The sequence below is a fragment of the Sarcophilus harrisii genome, chromosome 1 (assembly GCF_902635505.1).
Source record: "Sarcophilus harrisii chromosome 1, mSarHar1.11, whole genome shotgun sequence".
NCBI classification, from domain to species: domain Eukaryota; kingdom Metazoa; phylum Chordata; class Mammalia; order Dasyuromorphia; family Dasyuridae; genus Sarcophilus; species Sarcophilus harrisii.
In genome coordinates this window covers 633,495,453-633,521,925 of record NC_045426.1, presented here as the reverse complement: position 1 = coordinate 633,521,925, position 26,473 = coordinate 633,495,453, and the positions used below count along the sequence as shown (strand labels likewise).

Sequence of the window (26,473 nt, the reverse complement as noted above, 5' to 3'; positions counted from 1 at the left end):
AGGTTAGTGGTGATTCATCTTTATATGTATGATTTTATACAATGTAGTTACTTGATAAATATTGAATGAATTAGTTCAGTCAAATTGAGCGGAATTATGACTTTTGTGAGGTAGATAAATACCAAGAGGTATAAATTACCAACTTTATGATTTTCAATCATCCTTTTAATCACTTTCTCTTCTTAATAATTTCCAAATATTATTTTAAAACCTCAATTAGAAGTGTATGAGCAAAGTAGGCAGTGTTTTAGGCACTATGTAAAATGGACTCTTGATTTTCCAAACTTTTTTGAGGGAAAGAAGGGGAATGCATTACAGGCATGAAACAAATACCAAAAGAATGGTATTCAAAGGATTGCCTTGTATTAGGAATTTTAGGCTAACTTACCTGAAGTGTAGAATGGGTTTACTGAAGCCTGTCTGTGAAAGTCTTTCAATGATTTAGAAATTTGTATTTTGTATTAGGGGTAATAGGCTGATTGAAGTTTCATAAGCATGGGAAAGACATGATCAGTCCAGTTAATGTTTTTGGAAAGTCAGATTGATAGCTGTGTGAAAGATGGGTTGAAAATGGGAGAGCTTGTTGTCAGTAAGTCCAATTCAAATCCTCAGCCAATCAGTAGCAGTAAAGGCTCTTGGAAGTGGTCTGAATAAGACGTAATCAGGATCCAAAGTTGGGTGTCTGTGATTTGAGTGGAAAGAAGGGGTTGAATGTAAAGATAGTGAGGAAGTGCCATCAACAAGGCTTAAGAAGTGACTGTATGTACATAGGTAGTGGGAAGAGTAGAGAATCACTTTTAAGGTTGTCTAACTGGAAGGGTAGTGAGGCTTTCAACAGAAAAATCAGGGAAAATACTGAGCTTTTGTTTTGGACTTGTTGGAGTTTGTGCTACCTACTGGACATCATCCAATTTTAATCATGCAACCTTCTAGCAAAGAATATATCATTAGAAAGCTTTGCTTCATAATTAGAAGCATTGTACTTGAAAATAGCCTGTTTTCCTGAGGTATTTAATGATTCCAATTCTGAGCCACAGGTAAGTTAATGTTGATATTTCCAAGTCCTTTTGCTTTGTGCTTCTTTGAGAGTACTTCTCTTTTAAAATGTGAACATGGCAGCAAGAGCATTGTATAAATGTGTTAACATATATTGAATTGTTTGCCATCTAAAGGAGGGAGTGAGAGGGAAGGAGAAAATCTGAAACACAAGGCTATGCAAGGGTCAATGTCAAATTATCCATGCATATTTTTTTATTATAGCTTTTTATTTACAAGATGCATGGGTAATTTTTCAGCATTGACAATTGCAAAACTTTGTTCCAATTTTTCCCTTCCTTCCCCCCACTGACCACCCAGATGGCAGGTTGAGCAATACATGTTAAATATGTTAAAACATAAGTTAAATACAATATATATATACATGTCCATACAGTTATTTTGCAATTTCAGACTTTTGAAATAGTGTACAATTAATCTGTGAAGGAAATCAAAAATGCAGGCAGACAAAATAGAGGGATTGGGTGGGAATTCTATGTAGTGGTTCATAATCATCTCTTAGAGGTTTTTCGCTGGGTATAACTGGTTCAATTCTCCAATAGAGAACTGCTCTATTGGAACTGATTTGGTTCATCTCATGGCTGAAGAGGGCCGCGCCTGTCAGAATTGATCATCATATAGTATTGTTGTTGAGGTATATAATGATCTCCTGGTCCTGCTCATTTCACTCAGCATCAGTTCATGTAAGGCTCTCCAGGCCTTTCTGAAATCATCCTGCTGGTGATTTCTTACAGAACAATAATATTCCATAACATTCATATACCACAATTTATTCAGCCATTCTCCAACTGATGGGCATACACTCTTTTCCCAGTTTCTGGCCACCACAAAGAGGACTGCCACAAACATTCTTGCACATATAGGTCCCTTTCCCTTCTTTAAGATCTCTTTGGGATATAAGCCCTGTAATAACACTGCTGGATCAAAGGGTATGCACAGTTGGATAACTTTTTGAGCATAGTTCCAAATTGTTCTCCAGAATGGCTGGAAATATTTACAATTCCACCAACAATGTATCAGTGTCCCAGTTTTCCCACTTCCCCTCCAACATTCCGCATTATCATTCCCTGTCATTCTAGCCAAATCTCACAGGTGTATAATGGTATCTCAGAGTTGTCTTAATTTACATTTCTCTGATTAATAATGACTTGGAGCATCTTTTCATGTGGCTAGAAATAGTTTCAGTTTCTTCTTCTGAGAACTGTCTGTTCATATCCTTTGACCATTTGTCAATTGGAAAATGGCTTGATTTATTATAAATTCAAGTCAGTTGTCTATATATTTTGGAAATGAGGCCTTTATTAGAACCTTTGACTGTAAAAATGTTTTCCCAATTTATTGCTTCCCTTCTAATCTTGTCTGCATCAGTTTTGTTTGTACAAAAAGTTTTCAATTTGATATAATAAAACTTTTCTATTTTGTGATCAATAATGATCTCTAGTTCTTCTTTGGTCATAAATTCCTTCCTCTTCCACAAGTCTGAGAGGCAAACTATCCTATGTTTTTCTAATTTATTTATAATCTCATTCTTTATGCCTAGGTCATGAACCCATTTTTACCTTATCTTGGTGTACGGTATTCATGCATATATTTGAAAATAAAAGGTTTTATTTTTAAAAAATGTGAACATGGCATGAAGAGGATAGATTTTTTTCTTCCTTTTCTTTTGTCACTTCCCCCTCACATGTATTTTTGGTTTTTAAAGAATACAAATTAAGTTTGTAATATACTGAGACACTTTATCTTAAACTGTAAAAACTATTTTGGAGAAGCTGTATATCTGACTCTACCAGGTGTTTCCTCCACCCTTGGCCCAGAACACTATCCATATGAATCTTCATTGCCAGTACTTTTCATATTACTTTCTTATGCTACTGGCCTAGCTGTTTTCATCATACTACCCAAATTCTCTACAATAAATGTTTATTCTCTGAATTATTTATTCTTTGATTTGCTTCCCCTTAGGTCACAATGAGCTACCTCTGTCTTTTCTGATTTTCAATAATACTTATTATAATTAAATTCAACAAACATGTATTGAGATCCTGTTCTTCTGTAAGACTCTGCTATAGGAGAATGCAAAAAAAGCATAAGACATTATCTTTGCCCTAAAGAAACTTAATCATTGTGTGGACATGCACACAAATACATAATATGTTGCTAAATGTTAAGAGGATGAAAAGTGCTCTACATTTATAGGAAGGAAAGATTACTTTTTGTTTGAGGATTAAGAGAAGACTTCATGGAGAATAAGTATTTGAACAGGACTTTAATGGGAAGGATTTATTTTTTAAAAAAATAATTATTATAAAATTACTATTTAAAAATTTGGGGATACATTAAGAACTGTGTGACTTAGTGAAGCATCTGGGTTCCAATTCTGACTTTCAATTAACCCTAATTGTGTGAGTGTGTTTAGATTCATTTAAGCAGCCTCAGTTGCTTCATTGATAAAATTGGGATTTTAATGGTGAAAGCACATATTAGCTCCTTCACATTGAGTTTCATTTCTCTGTTGTTCTTTCCCTTCTTGAGTATATATTTGCTTCTCTTCTCTCCCAGATACCTTTGTCCTTCAAGAATTATTCTCCTGTGGACCCACACTTAATACCATATACCAAGATAAGATCAAAATGGGTCCATGATTTAGGCATAAAGAATGAGATTATAAATAAATTAGAGGAACATAGGATAGTTTATCTCTCAGACTTGTGGAGGAGGAAGAAATTTGTGACCAAAGATGAACTAGAGACCATTATTGACCACAAAATAGAAAATTTTGATTACATCAAATTAAAAGTACAAACAAAACTAATGCAAACAAGATTAGAAGGGAAGCAACAAATTGGGAAACCATTTTCACAGTTAAAGGTTCTGATAAAGGCCTCATTTCCAAAATATATAGAGATTTGACTCTAATTTATAAGAAATCAAGGCATTCTCCAATTGATAAATGGTCAAAGGATATGAACAGACAATTTTCAGATGATGAAATTGAAACTATTTCCACTCACATGAAAGAGTGTTCCAAATCACTATTGATCAGAGAAATGCAAATTAAGAGAACTCTAAGATACCACTACACACCTGTCAGATTGGCTAAGATGACAGGAAAAAATAATGATGAATGTTGGAGGGGATGCGGGAAAAATGGGACACTGATGCATTATTGGTGGAGTTGTGAACGAATCCAACCATTCTGGAGAGCAATCTGGAATTATGCCCAAAAAGTTATCAAACTGTGCATACCCTTTGATCCAGCAGTGCTACTACTGGGCTTATATCCCAAAAAGATAGTAAAGAAGGGAAAGGGACCTACCTTCATGTGCCAAAATGTTTGTGGCAGCCCTGTTTGTAGTGGCTAGAAATTGGAAAATGAATGGATGTCCATCAATTGGAGAATGGTTGGGTAAATTGTGGTATTTAAATGTTATGGAATATTATTGTTCTGTAAGAAATGACCAGCAGGATGAATACAGAGAGGCTTGGAGAGACTTACATGAACTGATGCTAAGTGAAATGAGCAGAACCAAGAGATCATTTTATACTCCAACAACGATACTGTATAAGGATGTATTCTGATGAAAGTGGATTTCTTTGACAAAGAAAAGATCTAAGTTTCAATTGATCAGTGATGGACAGAAGCAGCTACACCCAAAGAAAGAACACTGGGAAATGAATGTAAACTGTTTGCATTTTTGTTTTTCTTCCCAGGTTATTTTTACCTTCTGAATCCCATTCTTCCTGTGATATATTTAACATGTATAGGACTGCTTGCCATCAGGGGGTTGGGGGGGGGGGGATGGAGAAGTGAAGGGAAGGAGGGGAAAAATCGGAACAGAAGTTGAGTGCAAGGGATGATGTTGTAAAAAATTACCCTGGCATGGGTTCTGTCAATAAAAGGTTATAATTATTAAAAAAAAAAAAAAAAAAAAAGAATTATTCTCCTACCTTAGTCTCTGTTACTGCCATTGGTGGAGGGTTGTGGCAGTATACAAGTTATCTTCCTAAGAGACCTAAATTTACTTTCTTTTTGTAGTCACTATCTTTGGTCTGAGCTCTCTCAGTTCTGATTCTCTCATCTTTATGGTCTGAGCTCTCTCAGTTCTGATTCTCTCATCTTTATAAACTTTCCTTTTCCTTTTTAAAGGACAAACAAATGTAAGGGTACAGCTTAACCATCATTTAGTCATCTCAAATGCCATAGCTAAATAGTCATACCCTCAAAAGTCATGACTTAGTCATCTTGTGTGGGCCAGTACCTAGTACAAGGGTACTTCCTAATACCATAAAAAGTCCCAAATGGGGTGTTCATGACAATGCTGTCAACTTGTGTAGTAAGATATCTTCAAGAACAGAGCAAATTATGTTGACTAGGCTACTGCTACTCAACATACGCCCTTAACTCTGGTGGCAGAGTTTGAGGAACTCTCTGAGAGATCAGAGGAAGACTTGAGCAAAGCTGTGGTACTCATAACTAAATATAAAATGGCTAGACATCTTTTCATGTGGGTAACAGCTAAGTGGCACAGTGAATATAGTACTGGACCTGAAGTCAGGAAAACCTGCTTTCAGATCCAGCTATACCTTGAATGGGGAAGAGAGTAAAGGTAGGAAAATAGGTCTATACCCTCTAGCACTAGTAGGCCTCTTCTGAAGGTCAGGAGAGTAGCGGGAAGAGGCATAGGGAATAAATACAATGTATGCAGACTTAAAAGTTTTTTGTTTCAATAACTATTGGTCTAATGGTTATCATATATTTTTGTGAAATGACTGTTGATATGGTTTAGCCTCCCTCCCCTTTTTTATAGTTTAACTTCAAAAAAAAAAAAAAAAACTGGTCTAGAAATTAAGACTTTTGGTATCTTAATAAGGTAATTAAGTAAAACGGTGGATTACAGTAGTAGAAGGAGCACCAGACCTGGGTTTCAATCCTGGTATTGTTAGATTAATTGGGCTATTATGAAAAAGACACTCCCATTCTCTGAACTGTAACTATGGAGATTATCCTACTTGCCCCCATTTAACTTAAGGAGTTGTGAATTGTAAATTATAATTTCTATATGCTGTGGAATAAAAAGAAAAAATTACCTTTCTCCCAGAGTGGAATAGCCTATCTCAGGAAATAGTCCTCACTGCTTGGTTGAAGTTTTTGTGCATTGACTGATGCTTAGTTTTTTTGCAGAAGGGAGTTCCCTCCTCCACCCAAAATATAAATTTGCCTTGGATGGTCACTTCCTTCCAACCCTGCAATTCTATTATCTCAATGTGAGTAGATATATTATGACCTTTGAATTGTAGGAGTTAACATGTTGTCATGTGTACAGTCTAAAATAACAGTCCAGGAGGAGGCCAGTAACATATTTATAGGTGCTGCCTATATAAGTGCTGAGCTGATAGTGTTTGAGAACCAGAGCAGCATAGACCTAGGTAAATTGTATTGGTTTGATGCTGGCACCAATCATATCTTTGAATTTCACGCTTTCAGAAAAAGGAGTCTACTACAACGTTTGTACAGAGTGTTATTATGAGTGTCCTATTTCTGATTCCAGACTCAGAGACCAGGTCCATTGTAAGCCTGCTTATGTGATGAGTCAGAAATCAGGAAACAGGCCCCTGGTTGTCAAGGCAACCAGTAAATGCTGAACTGCTTCCTCAAAGCTAGAATCCACATTGAAATTGGAAGCTACCCAGAAGAGAAATTTGAAGAAGTAGCTGGACAAGTAGCCTTGTCACATATATACTGTGAGGGGCATATAGCCCCTAACTATTACTTCCTCTTATCTAGGGACCTTTATAGGATATGGACATATTCGGGCATTATGCATATATTTTTTTTTCCTTTTGCCTCCTGATAAATCTAAAATCTGGTGTGTGTGTGTGTGTGTGTGTGTGTAATATTTTCATTTTCCTGGTTTGGACTGAACCTATACTTTTATTTGCCTAAGGAAACTCCTACCAATGCACATCTGTAGATGAGCATACTTTTAGGGAATTAGTGACTTGCTTTTGGGAACACAACTGTATGTGTACAGGTGAAAGAACCTGAACCCAGTCCTGCCTTTGAATTCTGTTCTGTATCTACCATGCCTCCCTGCCTCTTTATTGAAATATAACAGTGAAATAATTAGTTTCTATTTTTTTTTGTTTGTTTTCAAGGGCTGACTCATTGTTTCCTTCATAAAGCACAAAAATCACAGGACTGGTTGTGTATGCTATTGTGATTCTCCACTGTGTCAGAACTCTGTAGACCCATGAGCATGGTTGAGAATCTGGCCAGAGCACAAGGGTGGGTGCACCAGCTTGTCTTTTACTAAAGTCTGTCTAACCATACCTCTACTTAATAGATCATCCTGGGTATGTCAGTTGATCTTAACCTTGCTTTGGCTTTTCTCTGACAACTGTCTTTTCAGGTTTCCTTCAGGTATATTCACTGACTCCTAATTTGCACTCCAGTCTCAGTCTCCCTGGCATTTTTTCAGTCTTGGTACAGATGCTATTCTTCTGCTATTTTCCTGAAGATTCTGCTAACTCCACTGACCCAGCAATCCAATTTCCTCTTTTTTCATCTTAGGACTCCTGTTTTGACAAACTGAGTCATTAAGAATCTCTTTTTCTTATCCTAAAACTCTAGGAACAGAGCCATTTTGCCAAATTTGGTCCTCAAGGATGTATTCTGATATGGAATGCTTCTAAGATCTCTAGTATAGTAAAGGGACTCAATGCTGGGTCATATTGTCCTTATGGAACTTCAATTCCAGGAACTCTTGAGGAATTAATGTTGATTTACAAGCACAAATTCGATCTGTAATGGAAGAGACAACTATATATATATATATATACACACACACACACACACATATAATTAGGTGTTGGTAGGTTTACATATGGGTAGTATGTCTTTGAGAGGTAAAAGGGGGAAAGGAGAAACCTGGAAAAAAAAAACAGGATTATCCATCTGCAGAAAGTGGGTAGTGAGCAGAATCTTTTAAAAGGGAAACTAAAAGGTGGAATTGTTTTAGACCTGGAGGGATAGCACAATGGTGCTGAAATGAGAGATTGCTTTAATTGAAAAACAGCAACTTGGCTAGTGATGTGCAACAGATAGGAAAGGGAGTTGACTGGAAAGGTAAGAAGGACCTAGGTTATGAAGAGCTTTAAATGGCACAAGAACTAATATTTAATTCTAGTGGTAATAGGAAGCCACTATAGTTTAATAAACAAGAGAGGCATTGAGGACAGGGGGAACAAGGTCAAACCTCTGCCTTGGCAGCTTAGTGGAGGCTGTATTGTAAAAAGGAGGGACCACTTTAAAAGGCAATTGCAATAGACCTGACAAGAGGGAATGGAGGATATTGGGGAACTAGGAGGAGGATGTTGTCCTTGACAAACAAAATAATAAGGAAATTTGGAAGAGGGAGAGTTAAGGGAGAGAGGGGAAGAAATTGAATTCTGTTTTGGATATAAGTTTGAGGTAGCCACAGAACATTCTGTTCAAGATGTTAAAAAAGCAGTTAGTGGTATGGATTGTACTTCATTAGAGAATCTACACAGCTGGATCTATAGATCTGGGAATTAGCTGCATATAGATGGTAATTGAACACAGGAGAGATGGAAAGATCACTGAATGAGACAATATAGAATGAAAAGAGAAAGAGACCTACCACAGAACCTTAGGTAATATGGATGAAGCAAAAGGAAACTGAAAATCAGATAGGGGAGAATGAGGAAAGAACATTGTCACAAAAATCTAAAGAAGTATTGGGGGCAATGGTGAGCTCTGTGCTGTTGGGAAGAGTCTAAGAAGAATAAGGATGGAGAAAATATTCACAGATTTGCTAATTAAGAGATCATTGGTAATTTCAGTGGGGGCAGGTTAGTTGAATTGGAAGTTTGAATCCAGAAGTCTTTGAAAAGAACTAGAAAAGTGAAGGCACTGTATAGATGCCTTCTATATGATATACAGAGCTATATAGGAATTTAGCCAGAACAATAATTAGTGTTGGGTTTGTTTTCTTGTTTGTTTAAGGAACTCATGGGAATGATTGTAGGTGTCAGGGAGCGAGTTAGCAAATGGGAGAATGAAGAAGGTAGGGAATAGTTATGGGAATCTCCTGGATTGGAGAATTATTTCCATTTGCTGAAGTGGGTAAGGTTTTATAATTCAGTTCTTCCTCATAGTCCATTAGTGCTACTTAATTTCTTCCTTTCTTGCTTTCCTCTCTCTTTCATCCTCTCTCAAAGACTAAGAATCTTCTTTTGATTTTTATTCTTTTTGCTTGCATTTCCATAGATAATTCAAGATTGTTAGCGCCCCAAGAAACTGGATTTCACCTAAACCCAGGGCTTGTTAAGGTTTTTTCCACTTGTGATCCCTTTTCATCCAAGACATTTTTATGTGACCCCAGGTATATAGGTATGTACATTAAGTATATAAAGCAGACATTTACTGATAATAAATAACAATTTCACAATCCCCACATTGTTATGACTCTGTATGGGTTCTCCATCCACAGTTTAAGAAGCTAGGATCCTGCCCTCTTTAAAAAAAATGAGGAACCTCAGATCCAGATAAAGAAAATAAAGTTGTGTGCCTTGCCAGTTATTTCTTTCACCTGGGTCCAATTGTTGACTAGAGTGTCCACAATCAGTAAATATTTATTCAGCATATGTAATATACTGGGTACTACACTTCCTGAACAGTGAGCATACAAATATGAAAAAAACAGTTCCTCACCTCAAGGAACTTATAATCTAATGCACAAAAGCTTTAAAGATTGGCAAAGAAGGCACCCAGGGATTGATGGAGAAAGTGAGAAGTCAAAAAAAAAAAAATGCAGCCAGTGGAAAATAGAGTTTGACTAGACCTACCAGTTTCCTTGAATGAAGACTTTGGAGGTCATGACTTCAATCAGAGAGGGCCCCCAGGGGATCTTGGTAAAGTGTTTGTTCTAAGAGATGAGATCTTTCAAGATGAACCAGTGATTGAGGGTACTTGGGGAGTATGATTGAAGAAGTCCCCAAGAGTACATAAGAAATTATCATTAAGAAATGATGAGAGGGAATAGTTTCAAAGAAACCTAAAAAGGCACATATGAATTGATGCAGAGTAAAGTTTATTGAACCATGTGAGTAATTTATAACCTAACAAAAAGACTTCTGAAAGACTTAAGAACTCTGATAAGTGCTGAAATCATTTACTGATCAGTTACTGAAAATAAATCTTAATACAGAGATAAGGGTCTAAAATGCATAATGAAACTTTAAAAAAATTTTTGTGGGAATTTGTTTTGTTTGACTTTGCTTACTTGTGGGACAGGGAAATGAGGGCACACTACAACCTTTAATCAGTAGCTAAACTTTTTCTTTGACATGATCAAATTCAGTTGTATCTAAACAGGACTCTTTAACAGTTATCCAGAGGAAATTCCTTTCTCTATTGGAATCTGTTAGGATGAAGCAAGCTACTGTACTTTTGGATGTGAGATTTTTAGGAAGTTTTTCTTGAGACCTTTTTTCTTCCTTGTCACTGAAAAGTCTACCTGGTTTTTCCTTCCAGTTTCAAACATAACTAGGCTAGTCATTCTTCTACATGACAGCTCTTCAAATACTTGAATAGTTTTTTGATGCTTACTTCCTCAGCCCTCCAGTTTTTCTCCAGGCAGGCTAAATTAAATTTGATCATCATAGTATCTCATGAATCTAGCATATCATTCCCAGTGGCAGCACCCTAAAGCAAGAGCTTATTATGCGCCTCATCTGGACAATAGCAGTGGCCTGACAACCAAGTTCCTTGCTTCCATCCAGTTTGTCCCCTTCAATCCATTCTTTATATCACACCTCAGATCAAAACCTTGCAACCAAATGAACAATCATTTATTGATCACCAGCTATGTGCAAGGCATTGTGCTGGGTGGTGAAGGTTTGTATCCAGCCCTTCATGACTTCTTTTGGGATTTTCTTGGTAAAAATAATGGAGTGGTTTGCCATTTTCCTCTCCAGTTCATTTTACAGATGAGGAAACTAATGCAAACAGGGTTAAGTAACTTGCTCAGCATCACACAGCTAAGAAGTGTCCAAGACTAGATTTGAACTCAGGAAGATGAGTCATCTTGACTCCAGCCTTAGCACTCTTATCCACTGTGCCATCTAGCTGCCCTTGATTTCCTGTTACCTAAAGAAAAGAGTATAGACTCCTTGGTCCAGCATTCAAAGACTACAAATTTTATTTTTCCAGCCTTAACACATGGCCTCCTCATTTGCTAACCATTTCCCACCTTCTCTTTGCTCACATTATTTCCTAAATCTGTTATGCTTAGTTTTTGTCATTCTAATTTACTGGTGATACCATCTTACCCATCCTTGAAGGTTTTGCTGAAATAGAACCTGCATACATGAAATCTTTCCTAACATTTCTTTCAGTCATCATCGATTTCTTTCTTACCTGTTCTTTTTTTGTTTGTTTTATTTTTTTTTTTAATAATTATAACTTTTTATTGACAGAACCCATGCCTGGGTAATTTTTTATAACATTATCCCTTGCACTCACTTCTGTTCTGATTTTTCCCCTCCCTCCCTTCATCCCCCTCCCCTTCAAATAATTAATAAATTAAAAATTATGTTTAGTATTTGTATTCTCATTGAGCAAAAATAGAAATGGTGGAGAAAAACACTGTCCCAAGGGCAGAATATGAAAAGTATTTCCCTCCTCAAGGTAGAGATTTAATTGTGTTTTCTTTTTTTCCCTTTATTATTTTCCTAATAGTTTGGGGTGGAGAAGGAAGCAATCATTGTTGTGTAGATTGAAAAACAAATCCAAAAGGGGGTAAGCAAGGATTTGCTAATATTAGGAAATGACTATAGCAAAATAAACAAAAGGCATCTCAAGCTCCCCTATGGCATGAATTATGCTATATTCATTTTTGTAATCAGGAAGAACCTTTGGGTAAGTGATTTCATGTACTGTCCTTCAAAGCCTTATTAGATCAGGAGCTGCTAACATGGAAAAAAAAATCACCTGGTGGCCAACATCCTAGACATAATAAAAATTTCACTTTTGAATCTTATCTCGGAATTCTTTTAAGCAAATTTAACAGCTGAATAAAAACTCCCCAAAATAAGAGTAAAGCCTCCATCTGATTTGCAATTTTGAAAATACTTTTCATCTTCTGCCCTTGGGACTTAAGATTGTTTATTGTATCCAGTTTGTGTTTTTCTCCACCATTTCTATTTTTGCTCAATGAGAATACAAATACTAAACATAATTTTTAAAAAGTCTTTCATTCCATTGAGTTCACACTGTTGTTTTGGCTTGAACCTGGTTTTTTATTTCCTGGACCTAGGGTCTATGGGGTGATCACATAATTATGGAATGGCCAATGTTTCAGTTCTCACTCTTGGTTCTATCTCCTGTAGATGTTTGCCATGTCCAGGGGCCCCTGCAACCAGGAGGTGAGGTTGTTTTTACCTTTTCAAAAATCTTCACACTCCTCCTTAATTGCTGTAGCTAACTTTTTGCCCCTCATCTTCTTTTTTTTTTTTTTTTTTTTTTTTTATTTAATAGCCTTTTATTTACAGGATATATGCATGGGTAACTTTACAGCATTAACAATTGCCAAACCTCTTGTTCCAATTTTTCACCTCTTACCCCCCACCCCCTCCCCCAGATGGCAGGATGACCAGTAGATGTTAAGTACATTAAAATATAAATTAGATACACAATAAGTATACATGACCAAAACGTTATTTTGCTGTACAAAAAGAATCAGACTCTGAAATATTGTACCATTAGCTTGTGAAGGAAATAAAAAATGCAGGTGTGCATAAATATAGGGATTGGGAATTCAATGTAATGGTTTAGTCATCTCCCAGAGTTCTTTTTCTGGGCATAGTTAGTTCAGTTCATTACTGCTCCATTAGAAATGATTTGGTTGATCTCGTTGCTGAGGATGGCCTGATCCATCAGAACTGGTCATCATCTAGTATTGTTGTTGAAGTATATAATGATCTCCTGGTCCTGCTCATTTCACTCAGCATCAGTTCGTGTAAGTCTCTCCAGGCCTTTCTGAAATCATCCTGTTGGTCATTTCTTACAGAACAGTAATATTCCATAATATTCATATACCACAATTTATTCAGCCATTCTCCAACTGATGGACATCCATTCAGTTTCCAGTTTCTAGCCACTACAAAAAGGGCTGCCACAAACATTCGTGCACATACAGGTCCCTTTCCCTTCTTTATAATCTCTTTGGGATATAATCCCAGTAGTAACACTGCTGGATCAAAGGGTATGCACAGTTTGATAAGTTTTTGAGCATAGTTCCAAACTACTCTCCAGAATGGTTGGATTCGTTCACAACTCCACCAACAATGCATCAATGTCCCAGTTTTCCCGCATCCCCTCCAACAATCATCATTATTTTTTCCTGTCATCTTAGCCAATCTGACAGGTGTGTAGTGGTATCTTAGAGTTGTCTTAATTTGCATTTCTCTGATTAATAATGACTTGGAGCATCTTTTCATATGACTAGAAATAGTTTCATTTCTTCATCTGAGAATTGTCTGCTCATATCCTTTGACCATTTTTCAATTGGAGAATGGCTTGATTTTTTATAAATTAGAGTTCTCTATATATTTTGGAAATAAGACCTTTATCAGAACCTTTCACTGTAAAAATATTTTCCCAGTTTATTGCTTCCCTTCTAATCTTGTCTGCATTAGTTTTGTTTGTACAAAAACTTTTCAGTTTGGTATAGTCGAAATTTTCTATTTTGTGATCAGTAATGATCTCTAGTTCTTTAGTCATAAAGACCTTCCCTTTCCACAGGTCTGAGAGGTAAACTATCCTGTGTTCCTCTCATTTATTAATAATTTCATTCTTTATGCCTAGGTCATGAACCCATTTTGACCTTATCTTGGTGTACGGTGTTAAGTATGGATCAATTCCTAGTTTCTGCCATATTAGTTTCCAATTTTCCCAGCAATTTTTATCAAACAGTAAGTTCTTATCCCAAAAGCTGGGGTCTTTGGGTTTGTCAAAGACTAGGTTGCTATATTTGTTGACTGTTTTATCCCTTGAACCTAACCTATTCCACTGATCAACTAATCTATTCCTTAGCCAATACCAAATAGTTTTGGTAACTGCTGCTCTATAATATAATTTTAGATCTGGTACAGCTAAGCCACCTTCCCCTCATCTTCTTAAACAGACATTATTTATTTTTCTTATTTAAAAAAAAAATTATCATTGTTAAATTTATTGATTCTTTTGAAAAAAAGCCCATTTATTTCCTAATAAGAGTGGAACCCTCTTTTAGAAGAAAGAAAAACACTTAAGAAAACCTACATTTTTTGATAGTGTTTGCAACATACCAATAGTTTTCCATTTCTCTTAAGGGAAAGGAAGGGTAAGTGGAAAGACAGTGCTTCCCTTCTAGGAGTTTATTTTCTAAGGAAGGAAGCCAACACATATAAAGTTTATGTCCAGGTTTTTTCCTTGCTTTATTTGTTTTGTTTATTTTGCTACTGTAAAACAAATAAGCTGCTATGAATATTTCAACACTTATAGGAACTTACTTTCCATCCAGGTAAATTGAGATTTTTCTGGATTATCTTCATTGGGATCACCAGATCAAAGGATAAACAGTTTTAATGATATATTGGCTTTTACCTTAATAATTTTGCACATACTCCATATTGAATCCTCTCATTCAACAAAAGCAAAATTATGATTGTATTTGATGTAGTTGTTCAATCATTTCAGTGGTATCTGATTCTTTATGACCCTATTTGGGAATTTTCTTTCTTTCCTCCCCACCCCCAAGTAATTTATTTTTTAAATTACATATAAAGATAGTTTTCAACATATGTTTTTAAGATTTTGAGAAAATCAGACCAAAAAAAAAAAAAAAAAAAAAACAAGACAAAGTAAACCAACAAACAAAAAATGAAAATAGTATGCTCGCATCCACAATTAGTCTCCATAGTTTTTAATCTGGATATGATTGATATTTTCCATCCCAATTCCTCAATGGAACTCTCAATTAACCAGTGGAAAAGGAATATCCCATGAAATTGATATGCCCTTAGCTGGCAGGCTAATCGTGAAAGAGACCTAGTACCCTAAAAGAATTGAGTCTCTGTAAGGGAAGAGAAGTGGGGAGAGAAGCATAGTGGAGTTAGGGGAGATAACACCCAGCATGGGAGGGATAAGGAGAAAGTCACTTAGAGGCAGTGTGATGGCTGCTGATCCAAAGGAAGATAGCAGCCATGAGAGAGATAAGTAGATTTTATAGAGAAAATTTAACCTCAGGGACATAATTGGGATTCCTGACAGGGCATGGCAAAGTGAGACTGCTGGAGACTTCTACAGAGGGTGGGTCTCAATAGTTTGATATAATTTGGCTTTCAGATTGGACCACCCTCCCAGCTAAACTGATCTCTATCTAGAGCATTCTGCCTGCTTGCCCCAGGGCTCCGTTCCTCTACTAACTACACCTAACATTGAAGACCTCATCAATTTGTCGTTTTCTTCTCCAACTCATTTTACTGATACAAATAGGGTTAAGTGACTTGCCTAGGGTCACACAGCTGTATTTGAATTCAATAAGAGAGGCTCTATCCCACTGTGCCACATAGCTATCATCTGCTATAAGCAATTTTTTGGTTGTAGTTTCCCAATTGTGCTTCAAGGGAAAATGGATAGTGTTCCATTATTTTTTTCTCCAGAACTTCACTTCATTGATTTTTCAGTTGCTCAGATTTAAAACAACAACACAACAAATTTTATTTGTGCATGTTCTTGATTCTACAGATTTTAATCTATACCCACTTATACAAATTTCTCATACTTTTCTGAATTCCTGGTTTTTTGTTGCACAATAACATTACATTTCCTCCTCCCACCAAGGCGAATTTTTTTTTTAACTATTCCTCAGTTGATAGGCATTTCCTTGGTTTCCAGTTCTTAGGTGAATATTGGTTTTGTGAAATTTTTTAAATTTTTTAAAAGAATTATATAATGGCTTTTCTTGAACAAATTCAAATTACTAGCTTATTTAGACCCTGTTTATAAGGACTTAAGCTCTTAGTGTTATTTCAGATAGGCTGGGGAGATATTTGGGGGTAGGGCTGGTTGTCTAGTATCTCATTGATTTGCATCATAGAGATTAGTCATCAGTCTTGTTCTAGTCAGAACCCCCTATTGTAGTAGGTTATAGAAAAACTTTTGAGTACTCATTCTATTTGTCCTTACTTTACCGTTCTTAGGGAGATTCTGCCTCTTTGTTTCTTCTTCCCTTATCTAGAGGGAGGGAGGAGTTAGTAAATAGCTTTTAGCTCTACTAATTTTAATTATTTTTTATTGGGTTGAATGCTGAAACTTAAATAAAGAATTAGGGCCAGAGAAGACATGAAGGCATGAAATGACTAAGCTATAGCTTGTTGTATACTTGGGATTTGAATCCATATCTAATGAGTTGCTAGTCATACTACCCTAGTCTTGCCTCCATTTTTGTGTACCAATCCTCCCTGTTATCCTGTAAGATATCTGATACTTCACTGTTATTTTCATCTCAAATGAGGTCTATTCATTTCTGTACTGATTCAGTTTACTATTTTGTTTTTCAGTTTTCCTGTTTGTTCTGAACTTTACTCTGGGGACTCCTATGAGTTATAAAAATAGAATACTTCATTGGTTCCAAGGACCAATTTGAGATTTAGAATTCCCACAGTTGTATACAGAAAGTTCCCATCTTCTAGCTTTGATATCTATAGTGATCTCATGTCTTCAATGTCTTTTAATGACATGTATAGATAGGTACCATCTATTAAATATTAAACTGAAAGACTTATTATTAATATTATTAATATTAATATTAAACTTAATATTAATATTAAGATATTAAACTGAAAGAACATGGTAAAAAAAATTTAATACTAGATAAAATGCGAGTGAAATGGAAATGCAAAGGTGGTTTTATAGAACATTTAGATCAAGCTGTTTGCTCAGTTTAGTTTTTTCTGCGACATTAAAATGCACACTTTTTTGTCAGATGTATGTCATGTAGTCCCTTGTTGTTCAGTTTAGGTATAATAAACAGAAGGTCTTTAGAAAATAAAGGATCATTCTACTTTTTTTGTTTTATGTACTCTTTGGCATCGTGGTGAAACTATGGATCACTTCTCAGAATACTGGTAAATGCATAAAATAAAATACATAGGATGTAGGAAGTCAATCTTACTAAAATATAGTTATCAAAATTTCTTTTAAAGATAGACTCCAGGTTAAGCTCTTCTGTTCTAAAAGCAGGTCTGTAAGCTCTATAGTCTCCCAAAAGACCACAGCAACGCCTATTCAAATAGTTCCTATTACTTATACCATTTTGGAAGGGCATTATTTAACTTTTCATTTTTTCCTCTTATCTCCAATAAATGTTAATAGACAAGGATTTTAGAATTAAAGAAGTTTTAGACCTGGAAGAAATGTTAAGAATACCAATCTTCTTTTACACGTGCAAACTGAGTCCTAAAAACCTTGTGACATTTACATATTTTAAATACATAAATGATCAGAACATACACATTTTTAGATGTTCCAGACCCAGTGTAGTTATTATACATGTTACCATGGGCGATCATGTTATTGGCAGTTATTGTCAGAAGCAGGGCTCAGAATCTTGTTCATTCTATTACATTTTCACATGGAATTGGCTGACAAAAATATCTACATAGGTAGCTGTAAAATATTAAAAGACATGAATGAATCAATGAATGAATGAATTTATTGCTTTAGATGTTCAGTATCATCTAAATACTTAACCAACCCAATGCAGTGTTATATAGATGTTGTGACCATCAGTGAGACTGAATAATTTTTCCATGCTAAAGTTCTAAAAGGAGAGGGACTTATTTTACCTAGTTTTGCATCTTTATTTTGCAAACATTTTGAGGCAAAATTTTATTTTTCATCACACTAAAGGGTTGGAGGGCCCTGAACTTTATTAAGACATTTATAGATGTTGTTCAATCAGTGATTCTTTTATGTGAAGTTTGTTCATGAATTGTAGTTTCCGGATGTCCTGCATGTGGTTGGGTCAGAAATACCGTGAGAACATCATGCATTATTTTTAGTACCTAACTTTTGTTTCTTGTGAATAAGATTGAAAATGCAAATGGATGAAATTAGACTTTTCTATTTTTAAGAAAAAAATTATTTTTATTTTGAAACATTTATTTAGGTAAGTTTTACTTAATAAATTTACTGTCTTGTTCTTTAGAATATAGTGAAATACAATCAATTTGAGGTCCAGCAATCTATGTTTTTAAAAAATTAGCCTATACCTTAGTTAATGTGTACTTTTCATGCATGGTTTTACTATGCAAATTAATAGTATAAAATTATAGAACACATGTTGAACTTACATAATAAAATTTTGAAAGAGTAAATACATCCTTACTGTGCACTGATGCAGTCAGCAAGCTCTCCATTTGACAATATTTCTGTTATCCCTTATTTTATTAGTTTCATGTATATATGATATTTCAAAATACCATCTTTCCATCAATTCATGTCAACCCTTCCAAGATTTTGCCTGAGTGAGTGTGATTTAATGAAAATTATCTTGCTCAAGTGTTGATTCTTCTAAAATAAAATGAACAGTGAAAAAATTAAAATACCATATGATATTACTGTGGTTATGGGTTATATATAGAGGTGCTGGGGAAAGATACATGAAGAATTTTGCATGCATCAGCTTCTTTGGGTTGAACATTCTCACTGCTTTGAGGCCAAACCCTGAACAGTCTTTTAGGTCAATGATATGAGTTAGAAAATGGTTCAAGAAGTGGTGTGGTTTTGTTAAAGATAAATTAGATGAGAGAGGCCATGGCCTATCTTCTCATTCCCTCATCTTTTTGTTGGTTGATTATTCAAATCTTAGAGGATCAAACTTCAGTTTCTATATGGGAAACTACTGCTGTAGAGGACTAAATGAGGTAGAAGTTACAAAAAGACAAACTTTCACTAAAAAGATAAAAGGAAACTAATTTGAGAATTATTAATAGTGGAATCTGCTGCTTTGCATGCTGATGAGTTCAGTGTCACAGTGCTATTCACATGGAAACTATATGAGTGACTTATCAAAAATAACATGGACAGGGACAGGTAATCACATCTAAAGTCAATGGACCTGTGGTTTAATTTCAGCTCTGAGTCTCCATGTGTTTTGTTTTTTGTTTTTTTGTGATCTTAGGCAAATCATTTTCCCTTCTTGAAGCCCTTGGTTTATTTTTATATAGTGAGAGAAAAGAAATTGTTCTAAAATAGTCCTGATCATCATAGAATAATTGGCATTTGGGCAATAGTTTAACTTTTCAAAGTGTCTTACGTACTTCATATTGTTTGAGTTGTATGCTACCCTGTGAGTTGTTTGGTAGCTATTATTTCATTTTTACATGTGAGGAAACCAAGGCTGAGAGAGATTAAATAGTTTGCCCTACTTCACATAATTTAATAAATGTCTGAGGACTGGTGCAGCTACTGGAAGTCACCTTATCCAATCCTCTCATTTTATGGATAAGGAAATGCTATCTATGAAAGAATTTTTTTTTTTTATCAATTTAAAAAGGGAAAGAGAGTTTGCCAAACTCTCAAATTTATTTCTCTAAAAATAATATAAGGGTGTAGAAGAAAAGAACTTAATGAAGTAACCAGAAGCTACTTTGAAGCTACTTTATGGTCATTAAGATGCATGTTTATAGTGTAACCCACATTAATCTCTATGTAATGGGGATGATAATGATAACAAGAATCTGGTATCTATACCTACCACATTGACATGTGGTGCTGTGTGTATTCTAAAAGGGGTCAGTAGAATGGAGGCATACCCAAAAGGTAAGAATATAGTAGACAAGAAAGCTGGATTTTTTAGGTTTTACATTTATAATAATTATACTTCCCTGCCTTCACTGGTCCTATGAAAAATGCTACATTTTTTCGATCTCTGACTCTCTGCCTTTCTTTTTCATTTATGAAATTCCAATGAAATGAGGATTGAAAAATAATGTCATATTTATGATAATCATTAAATTGTAACTTTGGCCACAATGCTTCCTTTTCTTAAAACATCTTTGGATTCCAAGTTTGAGACTTCTGTTAATCAAATAGGAATGTTATTGGATAATAAATATCTCTTCTAACACTTGAGAAGGTAGGATTCTGTGAAATCAAGGAAATTATTTTTCTTTCCTCTATAAAAAGAACAGTTGCTCTAAATGATTTCCTTATGATTAATCTAATTGTGGTCTTAAAAAATAATAATCTTTGCAAAACTTTCCCCTTGGTAATTGTTTTTATTTTTCTGTTTTTCAGCACTTACGGCTCCTCCAACACCACCCTCACCAATGCAGGCAACATATACCTTTAAGCCTCCACCTAGACCAGACTTTGGGACTTCTGGGAGAACAATCAAGCTGCAGGCTAATTTCTTTGAAATGGACATTCCAAAAATTGACATCTATCATTATGAATTAGATATCAAGCCAGAGAAATGCCCTAGAAGAGTTAACAGGTAATACCATTATTAGTTTTAAGCAAGTGCTGTAGAAAATGAGTGTATTTTTAACGATTCCATTTCATGTAATAGCAGCAATTCTTCAGAAGAGTCTTCTGCTCCTTTACCAGGAAGTTTAAAAGTTATTCTGATAACTCGAAAATGTTTTCTCACTTGTGGAGATCCCTTTTCAATTGAATGTCTTCACCTGTGTTGATTTTTCTCCACTGACAAAGTACTTTATAAAAGCTGTCATTTGTTTTGGAGGGTTCTTCCTGATGGGATGAACAAGACCTACCTAGCCAAATTGTTGTTTGTGTAATGGCACTTAAAATCAAGGCAATTAAACAGTTAGTCAACTGCTATTTACTGTACAAGGCAAGGGGGAGAGGGAAAGAGTCCCTGATTTCATTCAATTGGGGAGATGAAAATAAAATGAAAAAGATATATATCTAATGTATCCATTGAAGATAGAAGGTAATTTCAGAGAAAGGCATTAATATTGGGGGAACTAGGAATGTTCACCTGTAGAAAGTGGAATTTGAGGTGGGTGTTGAAATATAATAGAGAAAATTAAAAAATATATATAATAGAGAAAATAAGGTATGGAAATGAATGGGTTAGACATGGCAGGAGAGATAATCCAAAGTTAGAAACAGGACAAGGATACTCTGTTCAAGCTATAAGTTAAACAATGTAGCTGAAATGGAGAGTTTGTAGAGGAGAGTAAAGTATAATAAGACTTGAAAGACAGGAGGAAGCCAAATTATGAAGGGTATTTTACACCAAACAGAGGATTTTGTACTTACTCCTCACATTATAGCAAAACACTGAAGCTAATTGATTAGGTGGATGATATGCTTTAGAAAAATCACTTTGGCAGCTGAGGGGAGAATGGATTGGATTGGAGGAAAGACTTGAGAAAGTCATTGTAATAATCTAGGTAAAAAAAAGTAATGAGAGTCCTATATTAGGCTGATGCCTGTGTCATTGGAGAAGGGAACAAAAGATATTATAAATGCTAAGATTGGAGTAAATAAAGGATGAATCAGATGAGAGTAAGGATATAAGCCTAGGTGACTAAGGGGACAGTAATCCCTTTGACAGTAATGGTGAAATTTGGAAGAGATGAACATTTGGAGGGAAAGATAATGAGATCTGTTTTAGACATGTTGAGTTTGATATGATTATAGAATGTTCAATCTGAGTTTGACCAAAAGGACTATATTTCAGATAAGAAGCTAGGACTGAATATATAAATCTGGGAATTATTTGCATTTTATTGATTGTTGAACCTATGGAAACTGATGAAATTACCATTATAAAGGGAGAAGAGAAAAGGACACAGGACAGAACTTAGAGGGATATCAAGATTAGTGGGCATAACATGGAGGTATGAGGTGTGACCCAACAAAGGGGATAGAGCACAAGTGATCAGGTAGAAGGAGATCTGAGAACCAATAAGTGTCAACAGTTGGTATTCCAGAAGAAATGGAGATCAAGAGTTTTATAAGTGCTATGAGAGGTCAAGAAAGATAATAGAGAACAGGCATTAAGGATTGATCATTGGTAACTAAAGAGAGTATAATTTCACTTGAATGATGAAGTTGAAAGTCTAATCTTGGTAAGTTTAGAAGCGAATGAGAAGTATAGATATTTAATATAGTGAGTTGAGAGGAGAGTATGTAGAGACATCTAGAGTAAGGGCATATCTTTCTGAATTAAAAATAGAGGGAACTTGGGGTAATGAAAAAAACAATTGATCTGGAAATCAGACACATCTGAATTTTACTGCCTTGGACACTTGCTGTGTGCCTTTAGAAAACTTACGTATTCTCTCTGTCTCCTTTTCCTCAAATTTAGCATGAAGATGATAGTTCAGTAGGAACAGTATTGTGAGGACTAAATGAAATAAAATTAAAACATTTGGTAAATGTTAAAGTGTTACATAAATGCTAGCTGATGTCATCATCATCATCAGTGCAAAACAAAATCCTACCATACTTTCTCAACCTCTAGCACCTGTTATTCTCCATGACTATCTTCCTATTATGCCCCTAACATTTTGTGTGTGCTATTAGATTTGGCTGTCACTTATCTGAATAGGTGGCTAGCCTGTCTCCTTTCTCTTGTCATATATGTCTTTGATGTTATTTTTTGTGCCATGTCTAACCTATAAGCCATCATTGCTTGCATGCTTCAGATTACAAACATCCACCATCTGTCTTTAGTGACGAAAAGAGCTTACAAACCATAAAATGCTCAATAAATGTGACTTATTATCAATATTTTTAAAAGATAGAAGTTTTTGTTTGTTTGTGAATTGTGATCGAACAAGAACTTAGTTGAGCATCTCAAAGAGTTCTGCAAAAAGAATACTTGAATGTTATCTTTGTCATATTGAATAAGAGACAGGATACCCGGACAAGGAATATCTGATAGCCAATTGGGGTATACATATCTTTCTGTGTTAATCTTACATATTCATCAAATTACTTTTTGTTCTTAATTTCTTTTTCTAATTATGCATCTCAAAGTCAGAGAATATGCTGCAACTGACTGCTCTTTAGTTCTCTTGTTTGATATAGATTTTCAAATTGACTCTTTGATGTATATTTCCTGTCCCATTTAGATATCTTAAGCTACTTTTCCAAATTTTTATCCCTGATCACTAAGATTCTAGATCTGCAGAAATCATGACACCAAATCTTTTATGGATCTAATGTTAATGTTAATGACACCTTAGGCAAATAGTCCAAGAAGCTAGCAAAATAAAGATGAAGAACACCAATTTAATATCAGCTTTCTTAGCATACTCACTTCACAATTGATATTTCTTATTTCAGTCATCCTTGTGGATAATTGGTGGTGGAAATAGATTGAAATCCTTTTATATCATACCTCAGTGAGTGATTGTGAGTGATACAGACTTTAATGGTTCTGTTTCTCTGTCTTTCTTACACTCTTTCCCTTTTCTTCTCCTTCCATTCCTCTTTCTTGCCTCTTCTTTCCTTTTCTTAATCCTCCTTCCTTTTCTTCTTTCTCTGTCTCTGTCTCTCTTTCTAACTTGCTACTTTAAAATTTTATAAAGTAGCAAACATTTTGGTCAAAAGGTTCTCAATATTTAGTAATGTTAAGACATTAAATATTTTGCAAGTGAGCTTACACTAAAAGCCTTTCCATGTGGGTAGATAGTTCCTGTACAAGAGTTAGTCTTTGAAAAACCCAGGTCATCACCATGTCTACTGAGGAAATGCATGATATAATAAATGATAGTTGAACTATATATCCTATAGTAGGATTTTAATGAACGATAAAATAAAAATAATGTCTTTAAAGTGCTTTCATTTTCCTCTGCCAAATTGAACAAGAAAATAGTATCCAAATATTATGCATAAGGGAAAATCTTACACATATATATCTTTTCCTTCCTAGGAAAGATAACATATCTGAATATGACACCCAAGTTGCAAAACTGAGTATGACAATGCCCTCAATAGTTAAAAATAATAATGTTTTTCAGTATCACTTGTTAATATTTATTTCTGTATGTAATGTAATCTTTCTGCTAGGAAGCCTATTGGAAGGTTTAGAATACAATATCCAGGAGTTAATCTTCTTTTAAAGAAGGCAATGAGATAGAAGTTGACAGCAGTATATTCTCATACTAGTCCTGTGTGTACCTCTATGTGGCTCTCTTAAACTGAGAAACAGAATAAATAATCTCTAAGGTTCATTTAATTCTCAGTTTCTATGAATCTATTCAAACTTTTATTGATAAATCATATCCCTTACTGAACTTCAGTTAAAAAATTAATTCAGTATTTCCTGTGATAGGCATTGTGGTGGTTGTAGAATTTACATATGACATTTCTTGATTTTATAGATCTTACATGTAGAATAAGAAACTTGACTGTGTGATACTGAATAAATTCCATAACCCTTCTCTGTCTCAGTTTCCTCATATTAAAATGGAGATGATAATAAGCACTTGCCTCTTAGTGTTCTTGGGAGGATAACATGAGATAATATTGGTAACTTGCCTTTTAAACCTCAAATGTTTGCTATTATTATTGTTAATAATAATGACAAGTTAACCCTTACTGTAATAATCTGTATCTGAGTCCTAATTCTATTGAGTTTTAAGTTCCTAAATGCTTACCCTGTGTAATTTAACATGCTAGATGTGGGGGAAAAGATTTAGATAGAGCATGGTCCCTGACCTCTCTTAGAGTTTCTGATGTGATAAAGGTTATGTATAGACTGTATATAACTAGTATAGAGCAATTATTACAATACAAATATTTCATTTTATTCTCATGATATACCTGGAAGGTAAGTATTATTATCATCCCTGTCTTACAGATGAAGAAACTGAGACTGAGAGAGCTTAAGTGACTTGCTCACATTCACACAGGTCTTCATGGCTCATGATGCAACATTCTATACATTGTGCCTCCTAATTGCCTTTAATAAGATTTCCTATATGTTTATTGTTCTGTGACAGGGAGAAAGGTATTGGAGTGACTACATATTAAGGTGAGATTTTGTTTAATGTAAATTTCAAATTAGTATCTTAGTGTACATTAAAATTTATCCTTTTAGTGCATAGTGTCTCAAAAAATTCAATGAAGATAGCAGAATTTCTTCTTTTAATAGAAGAATGAAGGAATGTAAGAGTTGCCAAGAGATTTTTAAAAAGTAGTCCTGGCCCTTAAAGAGCTTACTTTCTACTGGGAGAGTCAATATATTTTTACGGGAATAGTTTCCAGGAAATGATGTTTACAGTTGGCAAGTTGCAGGAATAAAAATCATTAAAAATGTATTTCTCTCAGAAATCAAAAAGGGGGAGGAGTTAGTAGAAGTATCTGTTTAATTTCATCACATCACCTTAAAGTTTGAAATTAAAATGAGAGCAGAGTTAGGTCCAAAGCCATTCAGGGCTTTGAATGCAATAGTTTTTCAAAAAATAAATGACTGACTAGAGTAGGTGTGAGTCTGGGAGGAGGGCCAAGGGTAGAAGTGTAAATGAAATAAATTTAGGCTTTAGAGTTTAGACTAGAACTGCTACCTTAACTTATTTGAATACTGAAGAGTGTGACTCATCAGGATTCTGAATTATTTTATTCCTTTATGTTGTATAAAAAATTCATATTAATCCAGGTCACTATGGGGTACTGAGGAAGCTAGGTTACACAGTGAATGGAATTGATATGATTTGAGTTTGAATTCATCTCCAACTTTTATTAGAGGTATAATCCTGGATAAATCATTTAACTTATTTTTGAATAGCACTTATCTGACAGAATTAATGTAAGAACTCAGAAGGCAAGGAATTGAGAGGAAGAATAAAGGAATGTTTTAAGAGTTTGTGGAGAGGAGTGGAGCTGCAGAGTAGATGAGTGTTCCTGAAAATTAAAGGTCTGGGATATTTATAGGCAACAGGGATGGAGTCAGTCATTAGGGAAGAATGATTGTGGAAATTTCTATCAAGCTGATAGAAAAGAAGATGTGAGAAAATGGGATTAAATACTGGAATAGAGGATATTTGGCCTTGGGGACAAGGAGAGAAATCTCTTAATCTAAGCATGAAGCAGCTAATAGAGTGGTGAGCCTCAAGTCAGGAACAGCTGAGTTGGAGTCTAGATTCAGACTAGAGTGTTAAACCAGGACTTCTTAAACTTTCGCAAACCCTTTTTGGCCAAGAAATTTTTATGCAACCCCAGGTATATAAAATAAAAAAATTAAACATTTTCTTATTATAAATCATAAAGCAATATATTTTAAAATGATTCTTTGGTATACATATTATAGTTTAACATTTATTAAAGACAAAAGCAGTTTCCTCAACTCTAAAATGGGGA

The 26,473-nt window shown here is 34.9% G+C and overlaps 1 protein-coding gene across 2 annotated transcripts in view; it reads left to right on the top strand.

The window, feature by feature from the left end:
- Positions 1-26,473, top strand: part of AGO2 (argonaute RISC catalytic component 2) — a 139,125-nt gene that overhangs the window by 46,149 nt on the left and 66,503 nt on the right. For both annotated transcript variants that reach the window (XM_012541850.3, XM_023496518.2), the window contains exon 2: positions 20,429-20,627. In XM_012541850.3, coding sequence (XP_012397304.1) covers positions 20,429-20,627 — 199 coding nt within the window. The remainder of the gene's footprint in view (positions 1-20,428; positions 20,628-26,473) is intronic.